At 50.4% G+C, this 24,989-nt stretch overlaps 2 protein-coding genes across 5 annotated transcripts in view; one reads left to right on the top strand and one right to left on the bottom strand.

Annotated features, from left to right (window-relative positions):
* Window positions 1-361: 361 nt before the first annotated feature.
* On the bottom strand, window positions 362-9,182 carry NUDT2 (nudix hydrolase 2). 2 transcript variants are annotated; one of them, XM_075932794.2, is made up of 3 exons: window positions 9,088-9,182; window positions 5,558-5,700; window positions 362-1,220 (listed from the first exon to the last, which is right to left on the bottom strand). In XM_075932794.2, exons 2-3 carry the CDS (start codon window positions 5,691-5,693, stop codon window positions 907-909), a joined length of 450 nt encoding a protein of 149 aa, XP_075788909.2. In that variant the 5' UTR covers window positions 5,694-5,700; window positions 9,088-9,182; the 3' UTR covers window positions 362-906. The 2 variants fall into 2 exon arrangements, with proteins under 2 accessions (XP_075788909.2, XP_075788908.2); XM_075932793.2 differs by having other exon boundaries at window positions 5,558-5,703; window positions 9,088-9,166.
* A 151-nt stretch (window positions 9,183-9,333) lies between these two features.
* Window positions 9,334-24,989, top strand: part of KIF24 (kinesin family member 24) — a 45,606-nt gene continuing 29,950 nt past the window's right edge. The window contains exons 1-2 of one of the 3 annotated variants that reach the window (XM_075932788.2): window positions 9,334-9,489; window positions 22,759-23,395. In XM_075932788.2, coding sequence (XP_075788903.2) covers window positions 22,773-23,395 — 623 coding nt within the window. In that variant the 5' untranslated portion in view covers window positions 9,334-9,489; window positions 22,759-22,772. Of the gene's footprint in view, window positions 9,490-13,431; window positions 14,022-22,276; window positions 22,478-22,758; window positions 23,396-24,989 lie in introns of those variants that run through there. The other 2 variants (XM_089779472.1, XM_006122984.5) reach the window with 2 other exon arrangements.

Below are 24,989 nucleotides of genomic sequence, written 5' to 3'. Positions count from 1 at the left end.
GGCACTAAAGGTGTTCAGTGGCTTATACCTTGTGAGTTAAGGCCCAGACAAGAGTTCATTAGAACCCTCACCTCTAACGATCTAGCTTGTGTGTGTGCAGCAATGCCGGCTATTGCAGAGAATGCCAGATGTGCTCAATGGAGAGTGAACACATTGCCCGTTAGAGACTGCAACCCACAGGGAAAAGGAATATTAATGCTATCACAGCTACTGCAGAGTCAGCATTAGCTTAGCTTGCTGCCGCAGGAGGTTCTCAGCTCAATGTAGGCACAGACTCATTATGCCCCCTAGACCAAGTCTATTATATACTGACCTTCAACACGTTAAACAGCCCAAAATGAGACAACAGAAATAGCCGAGGGAGTTGGAAATTTTTGACTATATTTTGTTCATCTCTAACATCTTCTCTCCTAGGCTCCCCAAGCATTTTGCAAACATTAAACATACAGGATAAGGAAATACAATTCACATGACAACTGGGAAAGATGAAGCACTTTAACCAAGTTACCAGAAGCTGGGAATAGAGCCCAGCAGTTCTGGCAACTGCTTGAAATTCAGGGTCTAATTTTTTTAACTGTGTTTTATTATTAAAATTCGCCTTCTGCTCCCTTTCTCAACACTGTCCTTCCAGCATGAAGGGAGGTGAAGGATTTGATTTTCTCAGCCCTTCAATGCTTAAGAGACCTGACAAAAGCAACACAAGGGAGTAGTCATCAGTGCAGGATCTAATCTCCTTGCTCTCTTAGATCAGCCTACGCTTCTCTGTGGGAGCTAGGATAACCTAGGGGAGATGACCACACAGCGGGATGATATACAATTTGCATTTCTGTGCAACCCCTGTTGCATTCTTGCTAAAAGAGCAACCCAGGTTTCTTTTAAAATCCCCAGTTTCCTCCATGAAAGGATTTATGCTTTGGAACAGAGAAACTGATGCACATCCCTGAATGCAGCCTGCATCTCCTTATACCTGGCACATCGGCAGGCCTCTTCCAACTTCAGCCAACGAAACGCCTGGTGCTCATCTGAGAGCTTGATCTCTGTGTTATAGTCATTCATTTCTGCCAGCCAGTAAATGACAGTTTTGGGCTTGCTTCTGACAATGTATTGCAGTTCTTTCTTAAACCCTTCAATGAGTGTGAACTGATTGGAATTGAGTCCGGCTTCTTCCTGCGTCTCCCGCAGGGCTGTCTGCAGGTCATCTTCACCTGGATCCACATGGCCTGCCAAGGGAGGGAGGGAGGAAGGAAAATAAGTCTCTGAGAAGAAAACAATGTTCTCATTGTGTTTGTTAAATTGGCAATAGGGAAAACACATCTGCAGTATCTGATTTGCCACAAACAATAGCCCTCGTGTCCTGTCTTCTACAGCCATCTGCTTTAGAGATTGGAGAACACAAATTGCATTTCAAAACTTTTTGTGCCCAGCTCAAGCACTTCCTTCCTTTTAGGATTTTAGGAATAGTGTTCATCACACGTATGCTGACGTTGCCAATCAGCACCCAGTACCCTATCTGTGCTAGAAGTCTCCTCCTGAATTATTCTCCTTTCCAGTTCTGTGCTCCTATCTGCAAAGTCCCATATGAAAAGACCATATTTCTGTCTAAAAGGAGAACAGGAGTCATCCATGTTGTACCTTAAGTGGCTTGGGGCTTGATTCTGGACCTCTTAAGCAAGCAAGCCTAACAAAGTCAGTGGGAAATCTCACATCAATACACAGTACTCATCAAAAGAGCTGCAGAAGCAAGCCCACAGGCACCAAGGAGGAGGAAGTCAAGCTTGATGCTCATGAAGGACATGCACCAAGCACTTGATCATCAGTTTTCATATGCAATCATGAAATCTTTGGAGTAGTGAATAAAACTCGGCTTCCCTTCCCGCCCAGAGCCTCTAAGCAGTCAGGCCCCAAGACTGCTTCACAGCCTGGCAAAAGGGAGACTGATGAAGGAAGAAGGCTGCAATATCATCTTATGAGATGCCCCAAGCCACGCTGGTCTGGACCAGGTCAATGCTTGGGTGAAAGATCTCTAAGGAACTCCCGGCTTCGTGGGTCTATAGGAGATGTGCTTTCCTCTGAATGAGTAGTGAGCCAACGGTCTGCCAGGGCACTATGCGCAGGAAGTGCCATCCTTCATCCGAGACATTAATGCATTGGCCTGAGCCCTTACAATCATTAGCGCCTGGCATTTTTAATAAGGGAAGGGAGCTAACCCCACAGTCCAGGACCAACACAGCTACTTTCTGCCTACTGACACTTCCCCAGGCACTTAGAATCAGACTTGACATTCATCTTCACTAGTCCCAATTTTGGGGGTGTTAGTACAAAATAATGAATATCAGCGTAGTAATATTTCTAAGATGGTTTGGATGGAAGATGACACACAGCTGTAAGACTAATATCACTGCAGTGTTCTCTACTGGAGCAGCAGTACTGCAGGATGCAGTAGCTTAGAGTCAGCTTATTTCTCTTTCTCTCTACAAGCCCGGCCTCTAGCCAGATATGTTACTATTCTAGTTCTTTCCATTCACTCTGGATTCCTCAGCATCACAACCGTTATTTCATATCGGTATAAATATAACAGTCTCAAGTTGTTTTTACTTTCCCTGAGAAAAGCCAGATTTAGTTTTCTCATGAAAACTCCAGACAGGAACACAAATAGAACAAACCAGGCAAGCGCTCAGAAAAGCACATGCAACTTGGAGTCAAAGTAACTGTCTGAAGGAAAACACTGTTATGGACTTCATTCATTCATGGTTTAACTCTGTTGGTTTCAATAGAGGACTGTAAGGGGACGTGACTTCAGGATTGTTGCTCTACTTTTGCCTGGGTTCTGACAGTGTTTGAAATCACCACCATTAGTAGAGCTGGGCTGCAGGGAAAATGCAGTATTCTTCTGCACACCTGCTCCTTGTCTCTATGGGTGTGTCTAGACTACCTAGTTTTGTCGACAAAAGTGGACTTTTGTTGACAAAACTATACCAGCGTCTACACTACCGCTGAGTTCAGTCGACATAACGTCGACAGAACTCAGCAGTTTTGTTGACGCTGGTATACCTCATTTTACGAGGCATAACACCTTCTGTCGCCAGAACTGTCGACAGAAGGTGTTATTGCCTGTAACACTGCGTCCAGACTACAGAGTTCTGTCGACAAAGCAGCTTGCTTTGTTGACAGAACTCAATGTGTCTGGACGCTCTTTGTCGACAGTATCTGTCGACAAAACTTCCGTCGACAAAACGCGGTAGTCTAGACGTACCCTATGTCAGGAAAGAAAACAGCTCTTACATCTGGAGCACAGGTGCCAACTTTCTTCTTTAGATGTGGGTGCTTCACACCGAGGCCCCATTCTCATGGCATCCCTTTCCCCAAAACCCCACCCATCTCTTCCTGCCCCCACTGCACCTCTGACCCGGATGTTCTTGCCCTTGCTTTACTCCCTTCCCCAACTACTCTCTGCCCTTGCTTTACCCCTTCTTGCCTCCCTCCCCCTTCACAGCACCTGCTGCCAAGCAGCTGACTTTTTTTCCTAGGGGTGGTCCAACTCCAGAACACCTGCAGAATAGGTGCCTACGATTTGGAGTCAATTCAGTTTTATAGCATGGGTCTATTCTGAAAAGTGACTAAAAATCAAAGAATTCCACTCTTGCAAGTTAATAACCCAGTGATTCCAGTTCAAACATGTTCAATTAATAAAGCAATAGATTCCTCCTCTAACTCCCAGCTGCATTTTTCTGGACAGGACCAAGGGCATTTTGGCAGCTGGAACTGAGTTAACAATGGTATTGATGTATGAGGCAGAACAGAATCTGGGTTCTGGCTGTATGAACCCAGCCAGATAACTCTGCAAGGCCAAGAAGAGATGCCGTTCAGAACATGTGTCAATGGGTAAACAGTTGGCCACTAGAAAAAGCAGCAGGTGCTACTTATTATGCAAGCCATCATCATTATTGGTCCAAGGTGAGTGATGAAGAACAGATTACACAGATTCAGTTTTCATTTCAGGGGAGCATGTGCAGCCTCCCAGCCAGCTATGGAGAGAAAGGTTCATTTCCTACCTGTGTTTTTAACCACAAGGTTAGAAAGGTTCCCAGGATGGTATGGACCTAAAAAAGTCCTAAATGGCTCCTGGCTATCGGAGATGCTTACATTTCCCTTTGTGAGACTGTGGCACCTAGAGTCCGCTGGAACGCTCGTGGCTAGCATCAGGGCTTTCTCAGTGAGGAACACTCAACCATGGAACTTTCTTTATGCAGTGGATGGTCACAGTCCACATGTGTTGCCTTTCCAGCACACTACAAATTCTACTTACCCATGGTTTTGGCTCAGAAGATATGGGGACCGGTTTGCATATCGGTTTCATTATATGAAGCATAGTTGCCAGACAAGTGCTAGCATTGTAAGTCCTCTTTATTTACTGCATATATGCTATGAGGGAGTTTTCAATAGTGCACTGTACAAAATAAATAATTCATAGAATCATAGAACACTAGAACTGGAAGGAACCTTGAGAGGTCATCGCGTCCAGTCCCCTGCCCTCATGGCAGGACCCAGTGCCGTCTAGACCATCCCTGATAGGAACTGATCTATGTGTGGTCAGCATGTGTAGGATGGTGTCTTCTGTCTGGGAGAGCCAGGAACTACCAAGACAAGTTGCATGGGCAGAGAGAGAGAGAGAGAGAGAGAGGGGGAATAAAATCTGACAGTTCAAAATGATTTCTGCACTGAATGCTCCCTCGCCAGGGTCTGAGGGAGGAACAACCAAATGCCTTCTCTGTCATTCACCTTGGGTGATGAGTAAGGCTACGATTTGTTCACCGCAGCCATGGATTCCACGACTTTACTGGACCTCTGTGACTTCTTCGGGTTCAGCAGCTAAAGCTGGCGCTAGAGGTGGGCCTGGCTCCTCCCCCCACCTTGTGGCCAAGGCTACAGTGGAGGCCGTGGATCCCTTCCCTCCCTGGCCCCAGCCATGGCTACGTGACTGTGGCTGGACTGCACGTCATTATCCTGCAGCTGCAGCCAGCTCCAGAGCGAGGGCTGTGAGCCCGCTGCAGCTACAGGAGCTGTGTCCCCACCATGGCAGGAGGGTTCTGCCTGCCCTTCCTCCCCACACCTAGCCCTGTCCCTCCCCCTGGTTATTTTTAGTGATGTCACAGCTCCTCTGAATTTCTGCTTAGTGTCCCATACTCATTCATGACTTACCTAAAATAACTGTGACAACATCTTAAGCTTAGTGATGAGCCTCTGTCCTACGTCTCAAGGCAAGGCCAGTGCCTGCGTTCCATTTAATCATGCATGCTCTATTTGCCATAGAGCTTGGGCTAATTGCAAACCCAAGTCTGGCCACTGCCCAAGCTTCAATGCAGAATCAGGTGCATGGAGTGGAGTAAAACGTGGGTGACACAGCTGTGGGGCTAACACAGTTAACTGTCTGAACTGCCCCAAAAGACTGGTAGCCATTAAATTATTTGCTCTTAGAGGTCTTTACATTCTCTAATGTCTCTGGTTCCTCGATACAGTGAACATTAGTGTTGCTCTCTTAGCATCATTGGAACATCACCTTTTGGCGGGGTCCAGTGATGAGTACCATAAGATGTCTGCAGAAGAAGATATTCAATATTGTCACCAATTTTTGAAGAGGAGGATCCTGACTGTAGCCTTCTGTAGATTATCAAGCCACACGCTCTTAGTGCCATGGTCCTCCTGCTAATTGCAACGAGAGCAAATATGAATGCAGAGGATTAATTGTTACAAACAGGAATAACAGCATTGTAATGTAGCTTCTATGGAGGAAAGTGCACTAGATATGAAGTTTGTGATGGGATACAGCCCTAATAGAAGTGAGAGAGAGAGAGCAAGGATTTGCTAAACAAACAAAAGATAACTTCCCAATTATCACCCCTAGTATCATTACCTCCTAGATACCAGCCTTTCCCCTCACCCTCCTTCTGTTCTAAATCTGATGTGTCAGTTTTAGAATGTGTTCACTCTTTTTCATTGTATTCCTTTGATATATATATGGTCATGCCAATTCTCTTCCGGAATTTGATCTGAGGAAGTGGGTCTGGCCCACTAAAGCTCATCACCTGATAAACCATCTTGTGAGTCTTTAAAGTGCTGCACAATCCTCTCTTTTGTTTCAGCAAGGTCAAACTAACACGGCTACATCTCTATTACTCATTACCCAAAGGGGAGAGACTTCCTTTCTGTACAGGATTCTAGGTAGGGAAGCCCTCTATAGAGCTCTTGTCTTCACCTCAGCTAGAGTCATAATTTTAGGACCAGTCATCTAGAGGAGATGCAGGTTGCACAGGTAAAAGCAGAGTAACTTTTCTACAGTGCTTTGAAGGAGTAGCCTGGGTCAGTGGCAGAGCAGGGAAGAAAACTCTGCCAATGTGATTTTATTGTGACTCTTGTACAACGTGGTGTGATTTTTAAAAGCTGCATGGAAATGTAAGATTCTCTGTGTTCATTCAAAAATTAAAATATAAGGCTATGTATACACTCGGGGCTTCTTGCGCAAGTAATATGCAAATGAGGCTAAGCATAGAATATCACCGAGCCTCATTTGCATACCTAATGAGCCACTATTTTTTTCAGAAGAGGCTCTTGCGCAAGAAGAACCCTCTTGCGCAATGCCATTACACCTATTACTTTTCAGGAAGAACAGTGTTGCACAAGAGGGTTTTTCTTGTGCAAGAAGGGGCACTGTAGATGCTCCTTCTTGCCCTAGAGCCTCTTCTGAAAAAAATGGTGGCTCATTAGGTATGCAAATGAGGCTCAGCAATATTCCACGCTTAGCCTCATTTGCATATTACTTGCACAAGAAGCCAGGAGTGTAGACATAGCCTAAGTGTCTAATCCTGTTAAAACAAAAGGAAAAACTATGTAGCATTTTAAAGACTAACAAGATGGTTTAATAGGTGATGAGCTTTTGTGGGCCAGACCCACTTCCTCACATCATATTCTGGAAGAGAATTGGCATGACCATATATACCAAGGAAAAAGGTTGGCTTAATCTTTGTATTCATACCTGTCAGTGTGAAAGAAGCTATTTGCATGTATATGCAACCGCACTTAAGTTGCGGTCCACGGCATGCACTGTATCATTGTGGCCCCTAGGGCTTCCAAAGTTGAGTAGCACTGCTCTAAGGGCATGTTTACACAGTAGGGCTAAAGCCGAATTAAGCTACTTAAGTTGAAATAGCTTATTTTGGCTTTTGGCTCTGGCTACACAGCAGGAAGTCCAAGAAAAAGCACACTTCCTCTGTCTTCTCTTACTCATCCCCCCAACTCCTCCCAGGGCCCCCCTTTCTCCCCTCCCGTCCCTCCAACCCCTCCCAGGGCCCCCCTTCCTCCCCTCCAACCTCTCCCAGACCCCCCTTCTCCCCTTCCATCCCCCAGCCCCCCTTTCTCCCCTCCCATCCCCCAGCCCCCCCTTCTCCCCTCCCATCTCCCAGACCCCCCCTTCTCCCCTCCCATCTCCCAGACCCCCCCTTCTCCCCTCCCATCCCCCAGCCCCCCCCTTCTCCCCTCCCATCTCCCAGCCCCTCCCAGACCCCCCCTCCCATCCCCCAGCCCCCCCTTCTCCCCTCCCATCTCCCAGACCCCCCCTTCTCCCCTCCCATCCCCCAGCCCCTCCCAGACCCCCCCTCCCATCCCCCAGCCCCCCCTTCTCCCCTCCCATCCCCCAGCCCCTTCTCCCCTCCCATCTCCCAGACCCCCCCTTCTCCCCTCCCATCCCCCAGCCCCTCCCAGACCCCCCCTTCCATTCCCCAGCCCCCCCTTCTCCCCTCCCATCCCCCAGCCCCTCCCAGACCCCCCCTTCCATTCCCCAGCCCCCCCTTCTCCCCTCCCATCCCCCAGCCCCTCCCAGACCCCCCCTTCCATCCCCCAGCCCCCCTTTCTCCCCTCCCATCTCCCAGACCCCCCTTCTCCCCTTCCATCCCCCAGCCCCCCTTTCTCCCCTCCCATCTCCCAGACCCCCTTCTCCCCTCCCATCCCCCAGCCCCCCTTCTCCCCTCCCATCTCCCAGCCCCTCCCAGACCCCCCCTTCCATCCCCCAGCCCCCCTTTCTCCCCTCCCATCTCCCAGACCCCCCTTCTCCCCTTCCATCCCCCAGCCCCCCTTTCTCCCCTCCCATCTCCCAGACCCCCCTTCTCCCCTCCCATCCCCCAGCCCCCCTTCTCCCCTCCCATCTCCCAGCCCCTCCCAGACCCCCCCTTCCATCCCCCAGCCCCCCTTTCTCCCCTCCCATCTCCCAGACCCCCCTTCTCCCCTTCCATCCCCCAGCCCCCCTTTCTCCCCTCCCATCTCCCAGCCCCTCCCAGACCCCCCCTTCCATCCCCCAGCCCCCCTTTCTCCCCTCCCATCTCCCAGACCCCCCTTCTCCCCTTCCATCCCCCAGCCCCCCTTTCTCCCCTCCCATCTCCCAGACCCCCTTCTCCCCTCCCATCCCCCAGCCCCCCCTTTCTCCCCTCCCATCTCCCAGACCCCCCTTCTCCCCTCCCATCCCCCAGCCCCCTTCTCCCCTCCCATCTCCCAGCCCCTCCCAGACCCCCCCTTCCATCCCCCAGCCCCCCTTTCTCCCCTCCCATCTCCCAGACCCCCCTTCTCCCCTTCCATCCCCCAGCCCCCCTTTCTCCCCTCCCATCTCCCAGACCCCCCTTCTCCCCTCCCATCCCCCAGCCCCCCCTTTCTCCCCTCCCATCTCCCAGCCCCTCCCAGACCCCCCCTTCCATCCCCCAGCCCCCCTTTCTCCCCTCCCATCTCCCAGACCCCCTTCTCCCCTTCCATCCCCCAGCCCCCCTTTCTCCCCTCCCATCTCCCAGACCCCCCTTCTCCCCTCCCATCTCCCAGCCCCTCCCAGACCCCCCCTTCCATCCCCCAGCCCCCCTTTCTCCCCTCCCATCTCCCAGACCCCCTTCTCCCCTTCCATCCCCCAGCCCCCCCTTTCTCCCCTCCCATCTCCCAGCCCCTCCCAGACCCCCCCTTCCATTCCCCAGCCCCTCCTTCCTTCCTCCCGTCTCGTCTCGTCTCCCCAGCCCAGCCCCGCCCCGCCCCGCCCCCCCGGCCAGGTCCCGCTCTCACCTGACTCTGGGTCTGGTTCTTGCTCTTCCGGGAAAAAGGGAACCAGAGCTAAGGGGCGTGGCTGATACTGACCGAAAGCGGCCTCGGCCAATCACACGTTCAGGGGCGAGCCAATGGCCGGGCTCGACTTGAGACGCTTTGGCTGGGATTTGGCAGCACGCGGTCCGTCGGACAGCCCTGGCTTCCAATTGGCCAGTGTTGGAAGCTCCGCCCCTTCCTTTGCGCCCCATTCGCTTGTTCCGGGCGCGGGCGGCGCCAGATTAGGCGCGAGCGTTCGAACAGGGCAGGCGGCGTTGCTATGGGGACGCGGCCTAGCCGCTGCTGTCGGAGCCTGCGTGGGGTGGGAGTCACGAGTCGGCCGGGCCGTAGCCCCGGGGAAGGCGGGAGCGGGGCTGCCCGCAGGTAAGCAGCGCAGGGGCACCCGAAGGGAGGGGACGGCTCGGGCGCAGTTGCCATGGAGACGATGGGTCTAGTGGAGCCTGACTTGTTTCGGTTCCGGGCGTCACCATGGAGACAGCGGGGCCCGGTGGGCGCTGCCCAATCGACCCGAGCATCGTGCGGGCCCGGTGGGGGCCTTGTGGGGCCATGCAGAGGGCGGGCCCGGCTGCAGCGTTGGCAGGTGTTGGGGGAGGTCTCCAGCGGGCCCCGCGCTGCCCCGGCCAGGAGCCCAGAGGCCGCAGATCTGTAACGTGTTGGGTGGCGTCCAGAACGGGTCCAGCCCCTCGCCCCCTGCCTGAGGCGCTGGGAGGGAGTCTGGGGGCGGGGGAGTCTGGGGGCAGGCTCTGGGAGGGAGGTGGGGGGCAGGGGGAGTCTGGGGACAGGCTCTGGGAGGGAGGTGGGGGGCAGGGGGGAGTCTGGGGGCAGGCTCTGGGAGGGAGTTGGGGGCAGGGGGGAGTCTGGGGGGCAGGCTCTGGGAGGGAGGTGGGGGGCAGGGGGGAGTTTGGGGGCAGGCTCTGGGAGGGAGGTGGGGGGCAGGGGAGAGTCTGGGGGCAGGCTCTGGGAGGGAGGTGGGGGGCAGGGGAGAGTCTGGGGGCAGGCTCTGGGAGGGAGGTGGGGGGCGGGGGGGAGTCTGGGGGCAGGCTCTGGGAGGGAGTCTGGGGGCGGGGGGGGGAGTCTGGGGGCAGGCTCTGGGAGGGAGTCTGGGGGCGGGGGGAGTCTGGGGGCAGGCTCTGGGAGGGAGTCTGGGGGCAGGGGGGAGTCTGGGGGCAGGCTCTGGGAGGGAGTCTGGGGGCAGGGGGGAGTCTGGGGGCAGGCTCTGGGAGGGAGGTGGGGGGCGGGGGGGAGTCTGGGGGCAGGCTCTGGGAGGGAGGTGGGGGGCGGGGGGGGTCTGGGGGCAGGCTCTGGGAGGGAGGTGGGGGGCGGGAGGGAGTCTGGGGGGAGGCTCTGGGAGGGAGGTGGGGGGCGGGAGGGAGTCTGGGGGGCAGGCTCTGGGAGGGAGGTGGGGGGCGGGAGGGAGTCTGGGGGGCAGGCTCTGGGAGGGAGGTGGGGGGCGGGGGAGTCTGGGGGCAGGCTCTGGGAGGGAGGTGGGGGGCGGGGGAGTCTGGGGGCAGGCTCTGGGAGGGAGGTGGGGGGCAGAGGGGAGTCTGGGGGCAGGCTCTGGGAGGGAGGTGGGGGGCAGGGGAGAGTCTGGGGGCAGGCTCTGGGAGGGAGGTGGGGGGCAGGGGAGAGTCTGGGGGCAGGCTCTGGGAGGGAGTCTGGGGGCAGAAGGGAGTCTGGGGGCAGGCTCTGGGAGGGAGGTGGGGGGCGAGGGAGTCTGGGGGCAGGGGGGAGTCTGGGGGCAGGCTCTGGGAGGGAGGTGGGGGCCGGGGGGAGTCTGGGGGCAGGCTCTGGGAGGGAGTCTGGGGGCAGGGGGGAGTCTGGGGCAGGCTCTGGGAGGGAGGTGGGGGGGGGGGGGAGTCTGGGGGCAGGCTCTGGGAGGGAGGTGGGGGGCGGGGGGGAGTCTGGGGGCAGGCTCTGGGAGGGAGGTGGGGGGCGGGGGGGAGTCTGGGGGCAGGCTCTGGGAGGGAGGTGGGGGGCGGGGGGGAGTCTGGGGGCAGGCTCTGGGAGGGAGGTGGGGGGCGGGGGAGAGTCTGGGGGCAGGCTCTGGGAGGGAGGTGGGGGGCGGGGGAGAGTCTGGGGGCAGGCTCTGGGAGGGAGTCTGGGGGCAGGGGGGAGTCTGGGGGCAGGCTCTGGGAGGGAGGTGGGGGGTAGGGGGGAGTCTGGGGGCAGGCTCTGGGAGGGAGGTGGGGGGTAGGGGGGAGTCTGGGGGCAGGCTCTGGGAGGGAGGTGGGGGGCGGGGGAGTCTGGGGGCAGGCTCTGGGAGGGAGTCTGGGGGCAGGGGGGAGTCTGGGGGCAGGCTCTGGGAGGGAGGTGGGGGGCAGGGGAGAGTCTGGGGGCAGGCTCTGGGAGGGAGTCTGGGGGCAGGCTCTGGGAGGGAGTTGGGGGCAGGGGGAGTCTGGGGGCAGGGGGAGTCTGGGGGCAGGCTCTGGGAGGGAGTCTGGGGGCAGGCTCTGGGAGGGAGTCTGGGGGCAGGGGAGAGTCTGGGGGCAGGCTCTGGGAGGGAGTTGGGGGGTGGGGGGGAGTCTGGGGGCAGGCTCTGGGAGGGAGGTGGGGGGCGGGAGGGAGTCTGGGGGGCAGGCTCTGGGAGGGAGGTGGGGGGCGGGAGGGAGTCTGGGGGGCAGGCTCTGGGAGGGAGGTGGGGGGCGGGGGAGTCTGGGGGGCAGGCTCTGGGAGGGAGGTGGGGGGCGGGGGAGTCTGGGGGCAGGCTCTGGGAGGGAGGTGGGGGGCAGAGGGGAGTCTGGGGGCAGGCTCTGGGAGGGAGGTGGGGGGCAGGGGAGAGTCTGGGGGCAGGCTCTGGGAGGGAGGTGGGGGGCAGGGGAGAGTCTGGGGGCAGGCTCTGGGAGGGAGTCTGGGGGCAGAAGGGAGTCTGGGGGCAGGCTCTGGGAGGGAGGTGGGGGGCGAGGGAGTCTGGGGGCAGGGGGGAGTCTGGGGGCAGGCTCTGGGAGGGAGTCTGGGGGCAGGGGGGAGTCTGGGGGCAGGCTCTGGGAGGGAGGTGGGGGCCGGGGGGGAGTCTGGGGGCAGGCTCTGGGAGGGAGTCTGGGGGCAGGGGGGAGTCTGGGGCAGGCTCTGGGAGGGAGGTGGGGGCGGGGGGAGTCTGGGGGCAGGCTCTGGGAGGGAGGTGGGGGGCGGGGGGGAGTCTGGGGGCAGGCTCTGGGAGGGAGGTGGGGGGCGGGGGGGAGTCTGGGGGCAGGCTCTGGGAGGGAGGTGGGGGGCGGGGGGGAGTCTGGGGGCAGGCTCTGGGAGGGAGGTGGGGGGCGGGGGAGAGTCTGGGGGCAGGCTCTGGGAGGGAGGTGGGGGGCGGGGGAGAGTCTGGGGGCAGGCTCTGGGAGGGAGGTGGGGGGCGGGGGAGAGTCTGGGGGCAGGCTCTGGGAGGGAGTCTGGGGGCAGGGGGGAGTCTGGGGGCAGGCTCTGGGAGGGAGGTGGGGGGTAGGGGGGAGTCTGGGGGCAGGCTCTGGGAGGGAGGTGGGGGGTAGGGGGGAGTCTGGGGGCAGGCTCTGGGAGGGAGGTGGGGGGCGGGGGAGTCTGGGGGCAGGCTCTGGGAGGGAGTCTGGGGGCAGGGGGGAGTCTGGGGGCAGGCTCTGGGAGGGAGGTGGGGGGCAGGGGAGAGTCTGGGGGCAGGCTCTGGGAGGGAGTCTGGGGGCAGGCTCTGGGAGGGAGTTGGGGGCAGGGGGAGTCTGGGGGCAGGGGGAGTCTGGGGGCAGGCTCTGGGAGGGAGTCTGGGGGCAGGCTCTGGGAGGGAGTCTGGGGGCAGGCTCTGGGAGGGAGTCTGGGGGCAGGGGAGAGTCTGGGGGCAGGCTCTGGGAGGGAGTTGGGGGCAGGGGGCGTCTGGGGGCAGGCTCTGGGAGGGAGTCTGGGGGCAGGCTCTGGGAGGGAGTCTGGGGGCAGGCTCTGGGAGGGAGTTGGGGGGCAGGGGAGAGTCTGGGGGACAGGCGCTGGGAGGGAGTCTGGGGGCAGGCTCTGGGAGGGAGTTGGGGGGCAGGGGAGAGTCTGGGGGACAGGTGCTGGGAGGGAGTTGGGGTGCAGGTGGGAGTCTGGAGGCAGGCTCTGGGAGGAAGTTGGGGTGCAGGGGGAAGTCTGGGGGGCAGACTGGGCAGAAGTTGGGGTGCAGGGGGAGTCTGGGGCCAGGAGCTGGGAGGGAGTTGGGGGGCAGGTGAGAGTGGGGGGCAGGTGCTGGGAGGGAGTTGGGGTGCAGGGGGGAGTCTGGGACCAAGTGCTGGGAGGGAGTCAGTGTGCAGGTGGGAGTCTGGGGGTTTGGGGTGCAGCTGGGAGCCTGGGGGGCAGGTGCTGGGAGGGAGTTTGGGTGCAGGTAGGCATCAGGGAGCAAGTGCTGGGTGCAGGCTCCAGCTGGGACAGGGTATTGGCTTGCAAGAGAGGGTTTGGGTGCACTGGTGCTCATACAGTAGAGGATGAAGTGAGATACATCCAGATAATCCTGGCAAGTGATCCCCTCTACACCGATCTGAGCACAGCCACAAATGTGACAGTCCCAGCATACATTGCCTCATTCTCATTTGAACACTGGTGTTGAGAAAATGGATTCTAGTGGGCACAAACTCATCGTGATTCAAGGGCCACCAGAGAGCTGCCAGGTGTCTTTGGGAAGTACCCTATCTTGGCTCTCAGCCAATTAATCTCATCCGGTCCTCCACCTTCTCTCACTGTGAATATTGTCCTGTGGACACAGGATCTCAACATTGCCCACAGAGATGATGGGTACCAGTGGGCACTGCCCCATCTCAGTCTGAGCTTTGCCTGAGAGGTGACAAGTCCTTATGGATGTTGCCCATTGTCTGTTGTTTGAGTGTCACCAAGGATGTAACTGGACCCAACATGGAATGTTCTGCCTCGGTCCCCTTGGTTACCCTGACCTTGTATTATGGCTCCTGCAATCTCAGGTGGGCTGCCACCTCTCATAACTATTAAGAAGACCAGGTTGGCTGTAATTTGTTCTACTTTATGCAAATGAGGTCAGACCCATGGATTCCTTCCAAATTATGAATATGACACCTAGCACGGGCCAGTTGCTTACTCAGATTTATATTCAGCTCATCATGACAAAATGTTTATTTAGATTGTGAATACTTTGGGGTAGGCGATGTCTCTCTTTCTTCTGTTTAGGCCAGGCTGGAGACCCTAAGGCCTGGGGGGCCAAATCTGGCCACTGATTTGCCTGGATCCTGCCCCGAAGACTCAGAGCTCCCCCACCTCCAGCATTGGGGAGCCCACACTGGAGCTCCAGCCCCTTGGCTCCCCTGCAGGGCTGGAGCGCAAGCACCAGCTCTCCATTGCGAGGAGAGACGGGAACCCCAAGTCCCATGGTCCGGAGACAGGCAAGTCAGAGCTGGATCTGAACCATAGGCTGTGCCTGATGGGGAACAAGGAAGCAGCTCTCTGCGTCGTCTTTCCTCCTCCCCCCAGATGGTGCAGCAAAGCACTTCCTGGAGGCTTTTCGCTCACCGCTCCAATTGGCTGTTATCATGGCTAATTGGAGCAGCAGGGGGTCATGCCTGGGAACAGTGGGGGACACAGAGCCAGTAAGCACCCCGCATGGCCCAGATCCTGTACCCTCACCCTGCTCCTGCACTCTACCTCCCACCCAGACTCCATCCTCAAGCCTTCTTCCTGGCAATCCCCTCTCATACCCTGAACCCCGCATTTTTGGCCCCACCCCAAAGCCTAGGAGTGAACCACAAAATCTACTAGCTCAGCCCCCTCCCCCAAAGGCTCTGGTGTGCGAGGTGAATGAGGGGACTTGTATTTCTGCTTCTTAGTTGGGGAATCACTGAAATGAAGCTTGCTGACGGGAGAGGCCCAGTAGATGTTGGAAATAAATCTACTTCTGTGGCCCACACCAAGTCTGAGTGCCTGGCCCTTTCTCTTTGAGTGCACTTTCGGTAGTGACCTGAACATGTACCTCTCTGAAAACCATATGCCCTCTTTCCCATTCGCTCTGTAAGAGCACATTGTAAGGAGATGAACTGCTCATAACTGTGTGACCGAGAACAACTACATATCAAAGCCTAAACTGAGTCTAATTTTTCTTCTCCATTGAGCTGGAAAATCTAAGCAATTGGTGAATGTGGGGGCTTTTGAGTTAGGGAAACTATAAATACAGAGGAAGCTGGTTGCCACGAGACTTAACCCAGTAAACACATACACAGAGTGAACAGATAACTATAAACATACAGCAACTTGTTCTTATGTAGTTACAAAATGAAACAAATATTCAAAACCATTTGGAAGAGTTGCCTATAAGAGGAGGTCAGGCACAATTTTCAAATAATCAGCATCCTAATATAACTCACAGATTATTTTTCATTAGCATGTGGTTAAATATTAGACATTTCCCATCTCCATTCAGCTGTTGTTTTAAGCAGTTGTTGAGTATCAGCTGTGGAATGGAGTCTCTTCTGCTGAGGTCATCAGCCTATAATTAATATGAGAGAATGATTATAATAATTAGCAGACTTTTAAAAGTTTAAAAAACCCTAATTTTATTTCAAAAGAAAAAAATTAGTGTTTGGTAGCAGTTCTTCAATCCATTTCAGATCACACTTCAGTTAGTAGTAGTCCATTTACCAGATGGGGGCGTGATCGTTAATATATAAGTAACATAAGAATCAGAAACTGCTCTGCTCCTCTTCCAAATGCTTGTCTCATACTTGAATCTGTAAACAGTTGTCCTTTTCCAGTGTTCAGCTTTCTTCCCTGTGTCTTAAAAATGGGCTTGTGTAATTCTTGTTCCAGCAGTAAGTCAGCAGTATATAAGTACACAGTGAATTACTCTGCTTTGGTAAATATTTTGTAGCTACAAATCCCATAACTAATTCATGGACAATTGTGGTTGTATTACTGTTACCCCATTCCCTTTCACATTTTTGCACCTGTTTGTTTCTCCTCCCCCCCCCCCCCCCCACACACACCTGTTGCATTCACTGTAGTTGTGAGCTCTTTGGTAGAGGTACTGTTTTTTACTATAGGTACAGTGGGTAGCACAATAGAGCCTTGCCATAAATGGCACCCCCTTGTGATGTAATACAGATAATAATGATAGGCAGCTACAAAGGATCAGAGAAGTGTAAAATATCTTGCAGAGTGTTGTGCGATAATGCAGTTGCTCAGTGGTGCGCAAACTTTTCCAGTTAAACTCTCCCTTACCAGTAATGGAATTTGTCTGTACCCCACCCCCCTTCCCATTACTGCACAATGAAGGCTTCCTCAGCAGTTGAGCTTGGGCTGAGGGTGGATCTGGGGGTAGACTTGGGGATGGGAGAGGAGCTGGGGCTAGTGGTGGGGCTGGTCTGTGGGTGGAACAGAGGGGAGGAGTGGGGCTGGGGATGGGTCTGGCATGAAGGTGGAGCTAGGCCGGGAGAGAAAGCAGGAGAGGGAGGCTGAATGAGGTCAGAGACAGAGCTGGTCTGGAGGCAGTGGGGGGCTGGAAGCGTGGAACTCCCTTTCTGCCCCTGTGGGGACTAGCATGGGCCCTTGCAAATGTCTCTCTGACATTCCTCTGAGCCCCCGTAAGTATCCCTCACACTTGCCTTTCACCTGTAGAATCCAGAGTTCATATTCAGCCTTGAGCCACAGCTAAAAATCAGTTTGGAGTTCAAATAAGCTAGAGATGGAGTAAGATCTGTGAGGTAATATAGTTTATCTCCAGTCTGGCACCCTAGGCTAGTGCAGAATTGTCTGGCTAGATTGGTCTCATTCTAGTCCCCTATTTATACACATCATAAAACCACCAAGAACTTTGGCATAATTGGTAGTCAGTGCTTGGAGGTTCAGGGCTGGAGTAGTATTGTTGTAGATGACAAGTGAGATGTGTTGCTAGAACTGTGATCTGGAGTGGTAATATGCATAGGACGTGCATGTTCTGTCTCTCCTAGTTCCTCACTTTCATGAGCCAAGAATACTGCAGTGATAGACATCATGGTAAACAAGGTGCTCTCATGGTGTAGGACAGGGGTCTCCAAACTACGGCCCGCGGGCCGGATGCGGCCCGCGAGGCCCTCTCATCCGGCCCGTGGAGACCTTTTGGCATCCAGGAAACAATTTCACCATTCACACTAATACAGGTGTTCATGTGTAGTGTATCAATGTGTTATTAAATAATAACTGAATAAAATAATATTAAATAAATAATTAAAAACAACATCCATGTTTTGATTGTTTTTTATTTGGACCTCAAGTGTGTAGTCGGCCCCCGAACTGCTGTTTGATAGTTAATGCGGCCCTCGGGCTGAAAAGTTTGGAGACCCCTGGTGTAGGACATAGATCACCAACTATTAGTTCACCTTGTCTGACATCAGCTAAAATCACCACGAGTAAAACATTAACAATTAAACTAGGCATGTTAAATGGCATTTAATCAGCTAATTGACTAGTCAGTGGAATTTCCATTGACTAGTCGATTAGTTGATGGGAGGGGACGGGGACTGCAGACCCCGGGAGCTAACCCCACTGTGGCTCTGCCTTTTAAATGTATTAAGAGCTAGACTCTTAATACATTTAAAAAGCTGAAGTGCAGAGGGGGCAAGCTGGGAATCAACTAGCCTGGCTCCCACCCTGTCCCCTGCTACACCTCTGCCTCCCTTGCTCCCCTGCAAAGACGGTGCTGGGAGGGAACCGGCTTTTAAGCGGGCTGTCCCCAGCACTAGCTCCCGCTTCCCCCCTTGTTGCATGTCTCTGATAGAGGCAGCAAGAGGAGGGGAAAGCGACTAGTCGAGTCACTAGTCGACTATGCGATAAGCATATGCTTATCGCATAGTCGACTAGTCGCTTACATCCCTAAATTAAACTGTCATTAAGATTTAGAGAGACAAGGTGACAAGGTGAGTGAAATGTTATCTTTTATTTGACCAGTTTCTGTTGGTGAAAGAGAGAGGCTTTCTAATACCTTGGGATCGACATAGCTAGCACAACATGTTATACGTTAATCTTTAGAGTTAATGCCCCACTGACTTGAAGGCAGACATTTCATGCTTCCCTTCCATCTGTTGATTTGAAAGGCATTGTTGCATTGGTTCGCATTTTTATAGTTGTCACCATTTTATACCTCCATTTCCTTATGCCTGGCCTGGGAATAAAGATACTTTGGTTTGTAAAGTACTTTGAGAGCTGTGGATGGAAAGGACTATAAGAGCTAATTTATTAGTATGCTTATTTTTAGAAACATTTTAAAATAATGGCTCTGATCCTAGACCATAGTTTTGGGGCAAGAGGTGGATTGTCTAGCAAATTCCCTGGATTCAGAAGGTACAAAGTTTCCATTGGCATCCACTGCTGTTGTTCAGCTTTTCTCTATCTGTATGTCTATTTTTCCAAAAGCAAAAATCTAATGCCACACACTGGAATTCTTTTCTGATGACAAACCTTTTATGATGTGATCTTATGGTTAGGAGGCCACGATGATGTAAAACTAAAGAATTGTTACATCGTTATTTATCTGTTGTTTCATATATATGTATATGAGCTGTCTGTTTATAAGAACGTCCATACAGGGTCAGACCAAAAGTTCATCTAGCCCAGTATTCTGTCTGCCGACAGTGGCCAACACAAATGCCCCAGAGGGAGGGAACACAACAAGTAATCCTCACCGTGATCCCTCTCCTGTCATCCATTTCCAGACAAACAGAGGCTAGGGACACCATTCCTACCCATCCTGGCTAATAGCCATTGATGGACCTAACCTCCATGAAGTTATACTTGCACTGTTCAAGCAAGTATAACAGGCACAGAATTGTCTGAAGATTAGTTCTTAGTATAAGAAAGCATGTAGCACTTTACACTACTCCTTTGCATCTAGGTTATGATTATATTGCTTTTCAAATTATATGTATTGGCACTGAAATGAGGCCCAGTAGTTACTGGCACACACCCTTGCGTTCTGTGTGTGTAACATGTTACCCAAGGACATTCCAGCAAGCCCCTTATATACCCAAATGCCATGATATTTTTAATGACATACACAATAGTCAGACCGTCCCTTTTTAACATCTTGTCTGAAAGACCCCAAAATATAGAAAGCAAATTGCATGGAACTCATCTTACCGTTCATGTAAGGATAACAGGCTGAGCTGTCTCTAAGCTAGAGATCCTAGGTGTTTCAAATCTGAGACTTAGATGAGTCAATAACTATTCCTCTGTCAGGCTGCATGTATATTAATATCTAGAGTGTAGTAGGTAACAGACATAATGTACTTCATTTTTTTGGTATGACAGGCCTGCTTCAGTGTCCAAAGGACTGTCACTTTGCATGAGAAGAATGTGAGCATTACAAAACAGCTGAATCTTTGTGCCATCTATGAACTGCAGAGTTGCAAAGCGCCCGGTGTTTCTATGAAGAATAAACATCTATCAAATGGAGTGACAAATTGCTCCCTTTACCTAATATGGCTTGAGCTTATAAATATGTTTCCGTAAAGAACTCTGCTTGCACAGAACCAGATCCCCCTTTTCCAAAATGTATGTCATGGTCAAGTGTTTTAACAGCTCCTGGATTTGTGGCTCAGTCCTGTTCCCCCTGAAACTAACAGAGTTGTGCCTTTGACTTCATTTGGCAGCAAGATCAAGCTTTGATATTAAACTATTGTAATGAAGTATGTTTTAGATTTTTGCTTGAGAGAATATCATTGCCTCGTGTACAAAATGAATGTACTTGCACCCTGATAAAAGTTCAGAATTGATTGATGATTATTTATGATAGGAGAATTAGGGTAGTTTTCTTCCCCAGCAGATGGCACTGGAGCTAAGAATGTAGTGTTTCTGGAAACATGTAAATCACTGGGCTTGCCCACCACAAGAAATGGACAAAAAGCAATTTTCTTGAAGAATTGAATTTAAAAAAAAAATAATACTCTTTTTGCTGCCTAAAAATACTACATATATTAAATTATCCTTTTGTGGGGAAGAGCCATTCAATATTTTGTGCACTTAATCATGGAATATCTCTATATAAATATTAGGTATGTTAGTGTGTAGTTGTTTACACAATTAACCAATAAGCCTGGGCTTTTTGGTTAATCCTAATGACCAGGGCTCAACAAATCGCTATATCTACTCGCCCGTGGCGAGTAGATTTCAGCCGGTCAGCCCGGTCACTGGCGCTGCGCGCATGCGCAGCACCGGTCTGGCGCATGCGTGGTGCGGGGCTGGCAAGTAGATCTTGCCGTGGTTCGTCGAGCCCTGCTAATGACTATACCCCACCACTTGCTGCCTCTGTATCAGAGGCAGCAACAAGGCTATGGGAGCTGGCTCCCTGAGCCTGCTAGCTCTCATGTCGTTCCCCCCGTCCCCTCCACTCTGCTGCCTCTGATAAGAGGCAGCAGCGCAGGGGGGTATCCACAAGGCAGCAGCTCAAGTAGCAGGAATGAGCGGGTGCTCGGAGGAGCCAGGTTAAAAGCACTAGCTCTTGCAGAGCTGCCTGCCTCTGATAGAAAGGCAGATATAAAGTGGTGGGGGGGGGCGGCAGGCAAGAGTCTGTACACATGGGAAGCTGCTTTCAAGGTGGCTCCCCATGCATATTGACTCCCATGGAGCCACCTGCCCCTTGTACTGCTGCCTCTTTATCGCTGGCTCCCCGTGAGCACCAGCTCCTGCCTGCCCTCCCTGCCTGCATGTAAATGTGTAACCACTTAAAAATCCAGTGGTTACACATTTACAAAAATACACATTACTTAATATGCCTAATAAATACCATGATTTTTTATAGAATCTTGGAATTTAAAACTCTTAAATTCTGTACCCAGGGCAGTCTGCCTATTTTCCCTTCTTCTTCCACTCTCTATAAAACTGAACCTAGTTCAGTTATATGGGAGTAAATATTGTAACTGTTTGTTGTGCTGTTGTTGCTGTGCTTGTGTTTAATATTCTATATATTATAAAGATGGTAAATCTAATCTAGGACATAATCCTGCACTGGCCGAAAGGGGAATGGACAACATGGGATGTAACAGTTCATTTCCTTCTTAAACCTCTGTGATGCTTGGCATCTGAAATTAGTTTGCCAGCCCTGTGCTCCATTTATGCTTTTCATCACACAGACACAGTCATCTGTACCAGTAAGTGGGATCCTAACTGGAATTACTGTTCAAACATGTCGGCTGGGACAATGATGTCTTAAGTCTTCTCCCATTGACTTCAAAATACAGTAGTAGAGTTAGCAGAATGCTGAGTGCTTTTGAACTTCCCACCCATACTGTATGTGGTGGCTAGACTACTTGAGCTATTGGATTTCTCACAACTTTTAATTCTCTATTCATTTTTCCCCGCGGGAACTAATAGCACTCTATCTTTACTTGGCATTTCCCACAGAAGTATTGATTAGGACTCACTAATTAACAGTGGTTTTGCCTTCAAGCTTGATAAGTTTTATTGCTCAGCCACTGGAAATTTTATTCTGGTTGATCCTTCTTTTTAAATCAGACTCCTGCTTCTAAGTCTAATGAGGCTTTTAATTTTCTGTAATATCCTATTCAGTGAGCATATTATTAGACAGAAGGTATATTTTTATTAGACAGACATAGTTTGCCATTGATTTTTAATGATAGCAGATGAAGATTTGGTTTGTTTTTTCCAGAAAATTTATATTCTTAAGCAATATATTACTGTGGAAATGAATGTAATCAGCATTACTAGAAGAAAAAGGCTTTTAGTAACATGCAATTTCTTATTTGTAGGATGATGTTTTCAATCAAAAGTCTTTAGTCAGGATTGATGCCCCATTGATTTTAGATATATTTTCACATATTCTATAGACAAAGGATATAAGTAGTGTTAGCATTTGTTTATCTTATAAAACAAATATGAATTTTTGAAGACATTAATCATGCTAGAAATAATTAAATACACAATACACCATGGTAGGAAGACAGAGGTTTGAGAACTGAGAATTATTTTCAGTGAATTAAACTACAATTCTGGATATTTTTTGAATATTTCCAGAAAACTTGAGTATGGAGTTCCAATAACTTACATAGATTTGGAGAAGTACAATACATTTGATGAATAATACATTTCCATCAAATACATCTGAGAAAATCCACATGGTACACAGGAAATCTAAATTTAAAAAAGAAAGCATGTAACTATACCTATGCTCTAGCGTGTGTATGTATTCTATATATAATCCACATAATATAATAATCCTTTTCCTTTCTGGCTGAACTTTAAATGTGTCTTTATCCATTTCTTATACTTTTGTTAATTAACCGTGGATATCAGTAAGACCACATGCCTAGACATTAAGTTGAGTATCTAAAATTAGGCATGTTACATTCTGTAGTTGGTGGACTGGGTTTCAATACTCTGGTATTCATTGAGGAGACACCACAAGCACAGGGAGACTGCAGCAGTAAGTGACTGTAGATACATGTATATCTCTAGATGCAGGGTTTTTTTGTATGTATAGAAATAATTTGCTTGCCCTTTATTTGGTGTGTTTTTTCCATTTACTACATTTCAAAATGTTAGTCAGTCCAATCTGGCAGCCTGGATTTTAACTTATGCCTATCCTAATTGTAGATAATAACATCTATAGATAGGTAGAGAAAAGCTGTTTTTTCCCTTCGTTATCTTTGTCAGTTTCGACAGTTTTGTATGGGTCTAATGTTTCTTTTGTTTGATTTCTAATAGAGCTTAAAACGAAGATGGCATCGTATCTGTATGAATGCCTTTGTGAGGCAGAACTTGAAAAATATTATCCTCAGTTTGTTGCTCTTGGTCTTCAGAGGATAGATGAACTAGCCAAGATTGCCATGAAAGATTATACCAAACTAGGGGTCCATAACATGAATGATCGCAAACGCCTCTTTCAGCTCATTAGAATTATCAAAATTATGCAGGAAGAAGAAGAAAGAGTAGACATGACCAAACAAGATTTGCAACCATGTGACCTCTATGTCCAACCTCAGGTGACCAGGGCAGGTCCTCGTAGACAGCTACGTTTTGAGTCTCTCTTTGAGAAAAAGGATGGAACAATTAAAGACTGTGAACTTGCATTGCACAGTTTGCCTGAGATTTGTGCTAATGAAGAGAAGGAAAGTTTGGTGGAAATGTTAGGACATGTTCTGCCAGAGGACTCGGACAATAAAATAACCAGAAGAGACATCCTGAATGCTCCAGGAATGTGCACGCAAAATGAACTGGGCTGTCCTACAACATATTCCTCAAATAATATTGCCCCTCTTTTGGGAGATTCTGAAGCTCCCGTCATACAAAGAGTAACTCATATTTCCGGATATAATTATGGACTACCTCATTCTTGTGTCAGGTAATAACCATTAACTTGTATTTCACTGTGTTTGGGGTCAATTGACAAGGTTAATCACTTCTTTAGGAGTTTGAAAAAGAAGCTTCTTCATAATTCTAAAGGAGCATTATGTATAACTAGAAACAAACAATGTACAACTTCTGCAAGGGTGATGTAAAATCCTGGGGAGAAGGAAATATTTACTAACACATGGGACTTTCCAACATGGGTGGAAGGATTCAATTCAATTCACCAGCTACTGTTTACTGGAATTGGTTAAGAATAAGCTTTAGTATCTTTCAATGCTTATGCTTTTGTTTTGCGTTTCTTCTGGTCAGTTTCTGATATTTCTCAGTATAAACCATCTTACATAATTAACTGTTTTTCACAAAAAATCCAGGCTGATATCAAATTGTCACAAGTTTTCCCTAATAAAAGCGACCTACATTACAGTGGATATAGTTTTTGGTAAAAGAGCTCCCAAGCTATCACTTTTAAAAGACACTGAATAAATGTAATGTTTATGAAAATAAGAACTAGTTGTATTTGCTTAGGCTGGGCAGAGTGCAGGTAAGTACTGTATAAACATCACTTGCATGGAGACCTGCTGATGAACTTCCCTGCTGAACTGCAGCACTCCCAAGTTAATTCTTATCCTGCTCAGCAAGTACACCACTGTACTAAATTACGGACCACCTCCCCTCTGTTTCAATCTAGAGAATTTCTTGAGCCTTGGACATTTTATGATGTGAATAGATAAGACTAGAGGAAACCAACAAAGTCATTTTCATTTGTGAACTAAATTAGAATTTGAAGCAGAGTTTCTAGAGGTGAATACGGACTGCATATATTGCCTCTGTATGACCCAAAGACAATTGCATTCTACAGGAAATACAGCTGAAAACTTGTTAGCATTTTCTTATATTTGCTTGGACTATTTCCATGCACACAAATCCACGTTAAGCCCAAAAGCACTACTTTATAGCCTAGATAATGTTTTTGAAAATATTTTTATGGGCTTGGTAAATTCTACAATGACATGATGTTTATAAGCCACCCAAGACTAAATTGCTGTCAAAAGCTAGTTTTATAACTGTACTTCTGAAAAATGATGTGAAATGTACTTTGGCATGGAGAATTTTTAATCCACATCATATTTGAATCTATTTTTCTTATAAACGGGTTTTATAAATAGAAAATTACATAATATACATTATCAGTTGTATTACTACGCAGTATTTAGAAGCCTAAGTCAAAGATTAGGATCACATTGTTCTAGGTGTTACACGAACACAGGACAAAAAGACAGTCCCTGTACCAAAAGAGTTTATAGTCCGAGACAAGAGGCAACAGATGGATATATAGAGAGAAGAGTCTAAGGAAACAATGAGACAATATAGATCAGCATAGCAAGCAGTGGAATCAGTACACCACCAGCAGCCTAAACATTAAGAGTTTTAAGGAGGGATGAAAGGTGAATAATAAGGTTGCTTTGTGGATATTTATGGGAAGCTCCTCCTAAAGGTAAGGAGCATCATGACAGAAAGCTCAAAGATACTGGTTTGAAAATCTAATAATGGGTGATAGAAGCTGGCATCTTGGGCCAAACAGAAGT

The sequence above is a fragment of the Pelodiscus sinensis genome, chromosome 6, assembly GCF_052426305.1.
Source record: "Pelodiscus sinensis isolate ZL-2025 chromosome 6, ASM5242630v1, whole genome shotgun sequence".
In the NCBI taxonomy this organism is placed as follows: domain Eukaryota; kingdom Metazoa; phylum Chordata; order Testudines; family Trionychidae; genus Pelodiscus; species Pelodiscus sinensis.
This window is presented reverse-complemented; position numbering and strand designations above follow the sequence as displayed.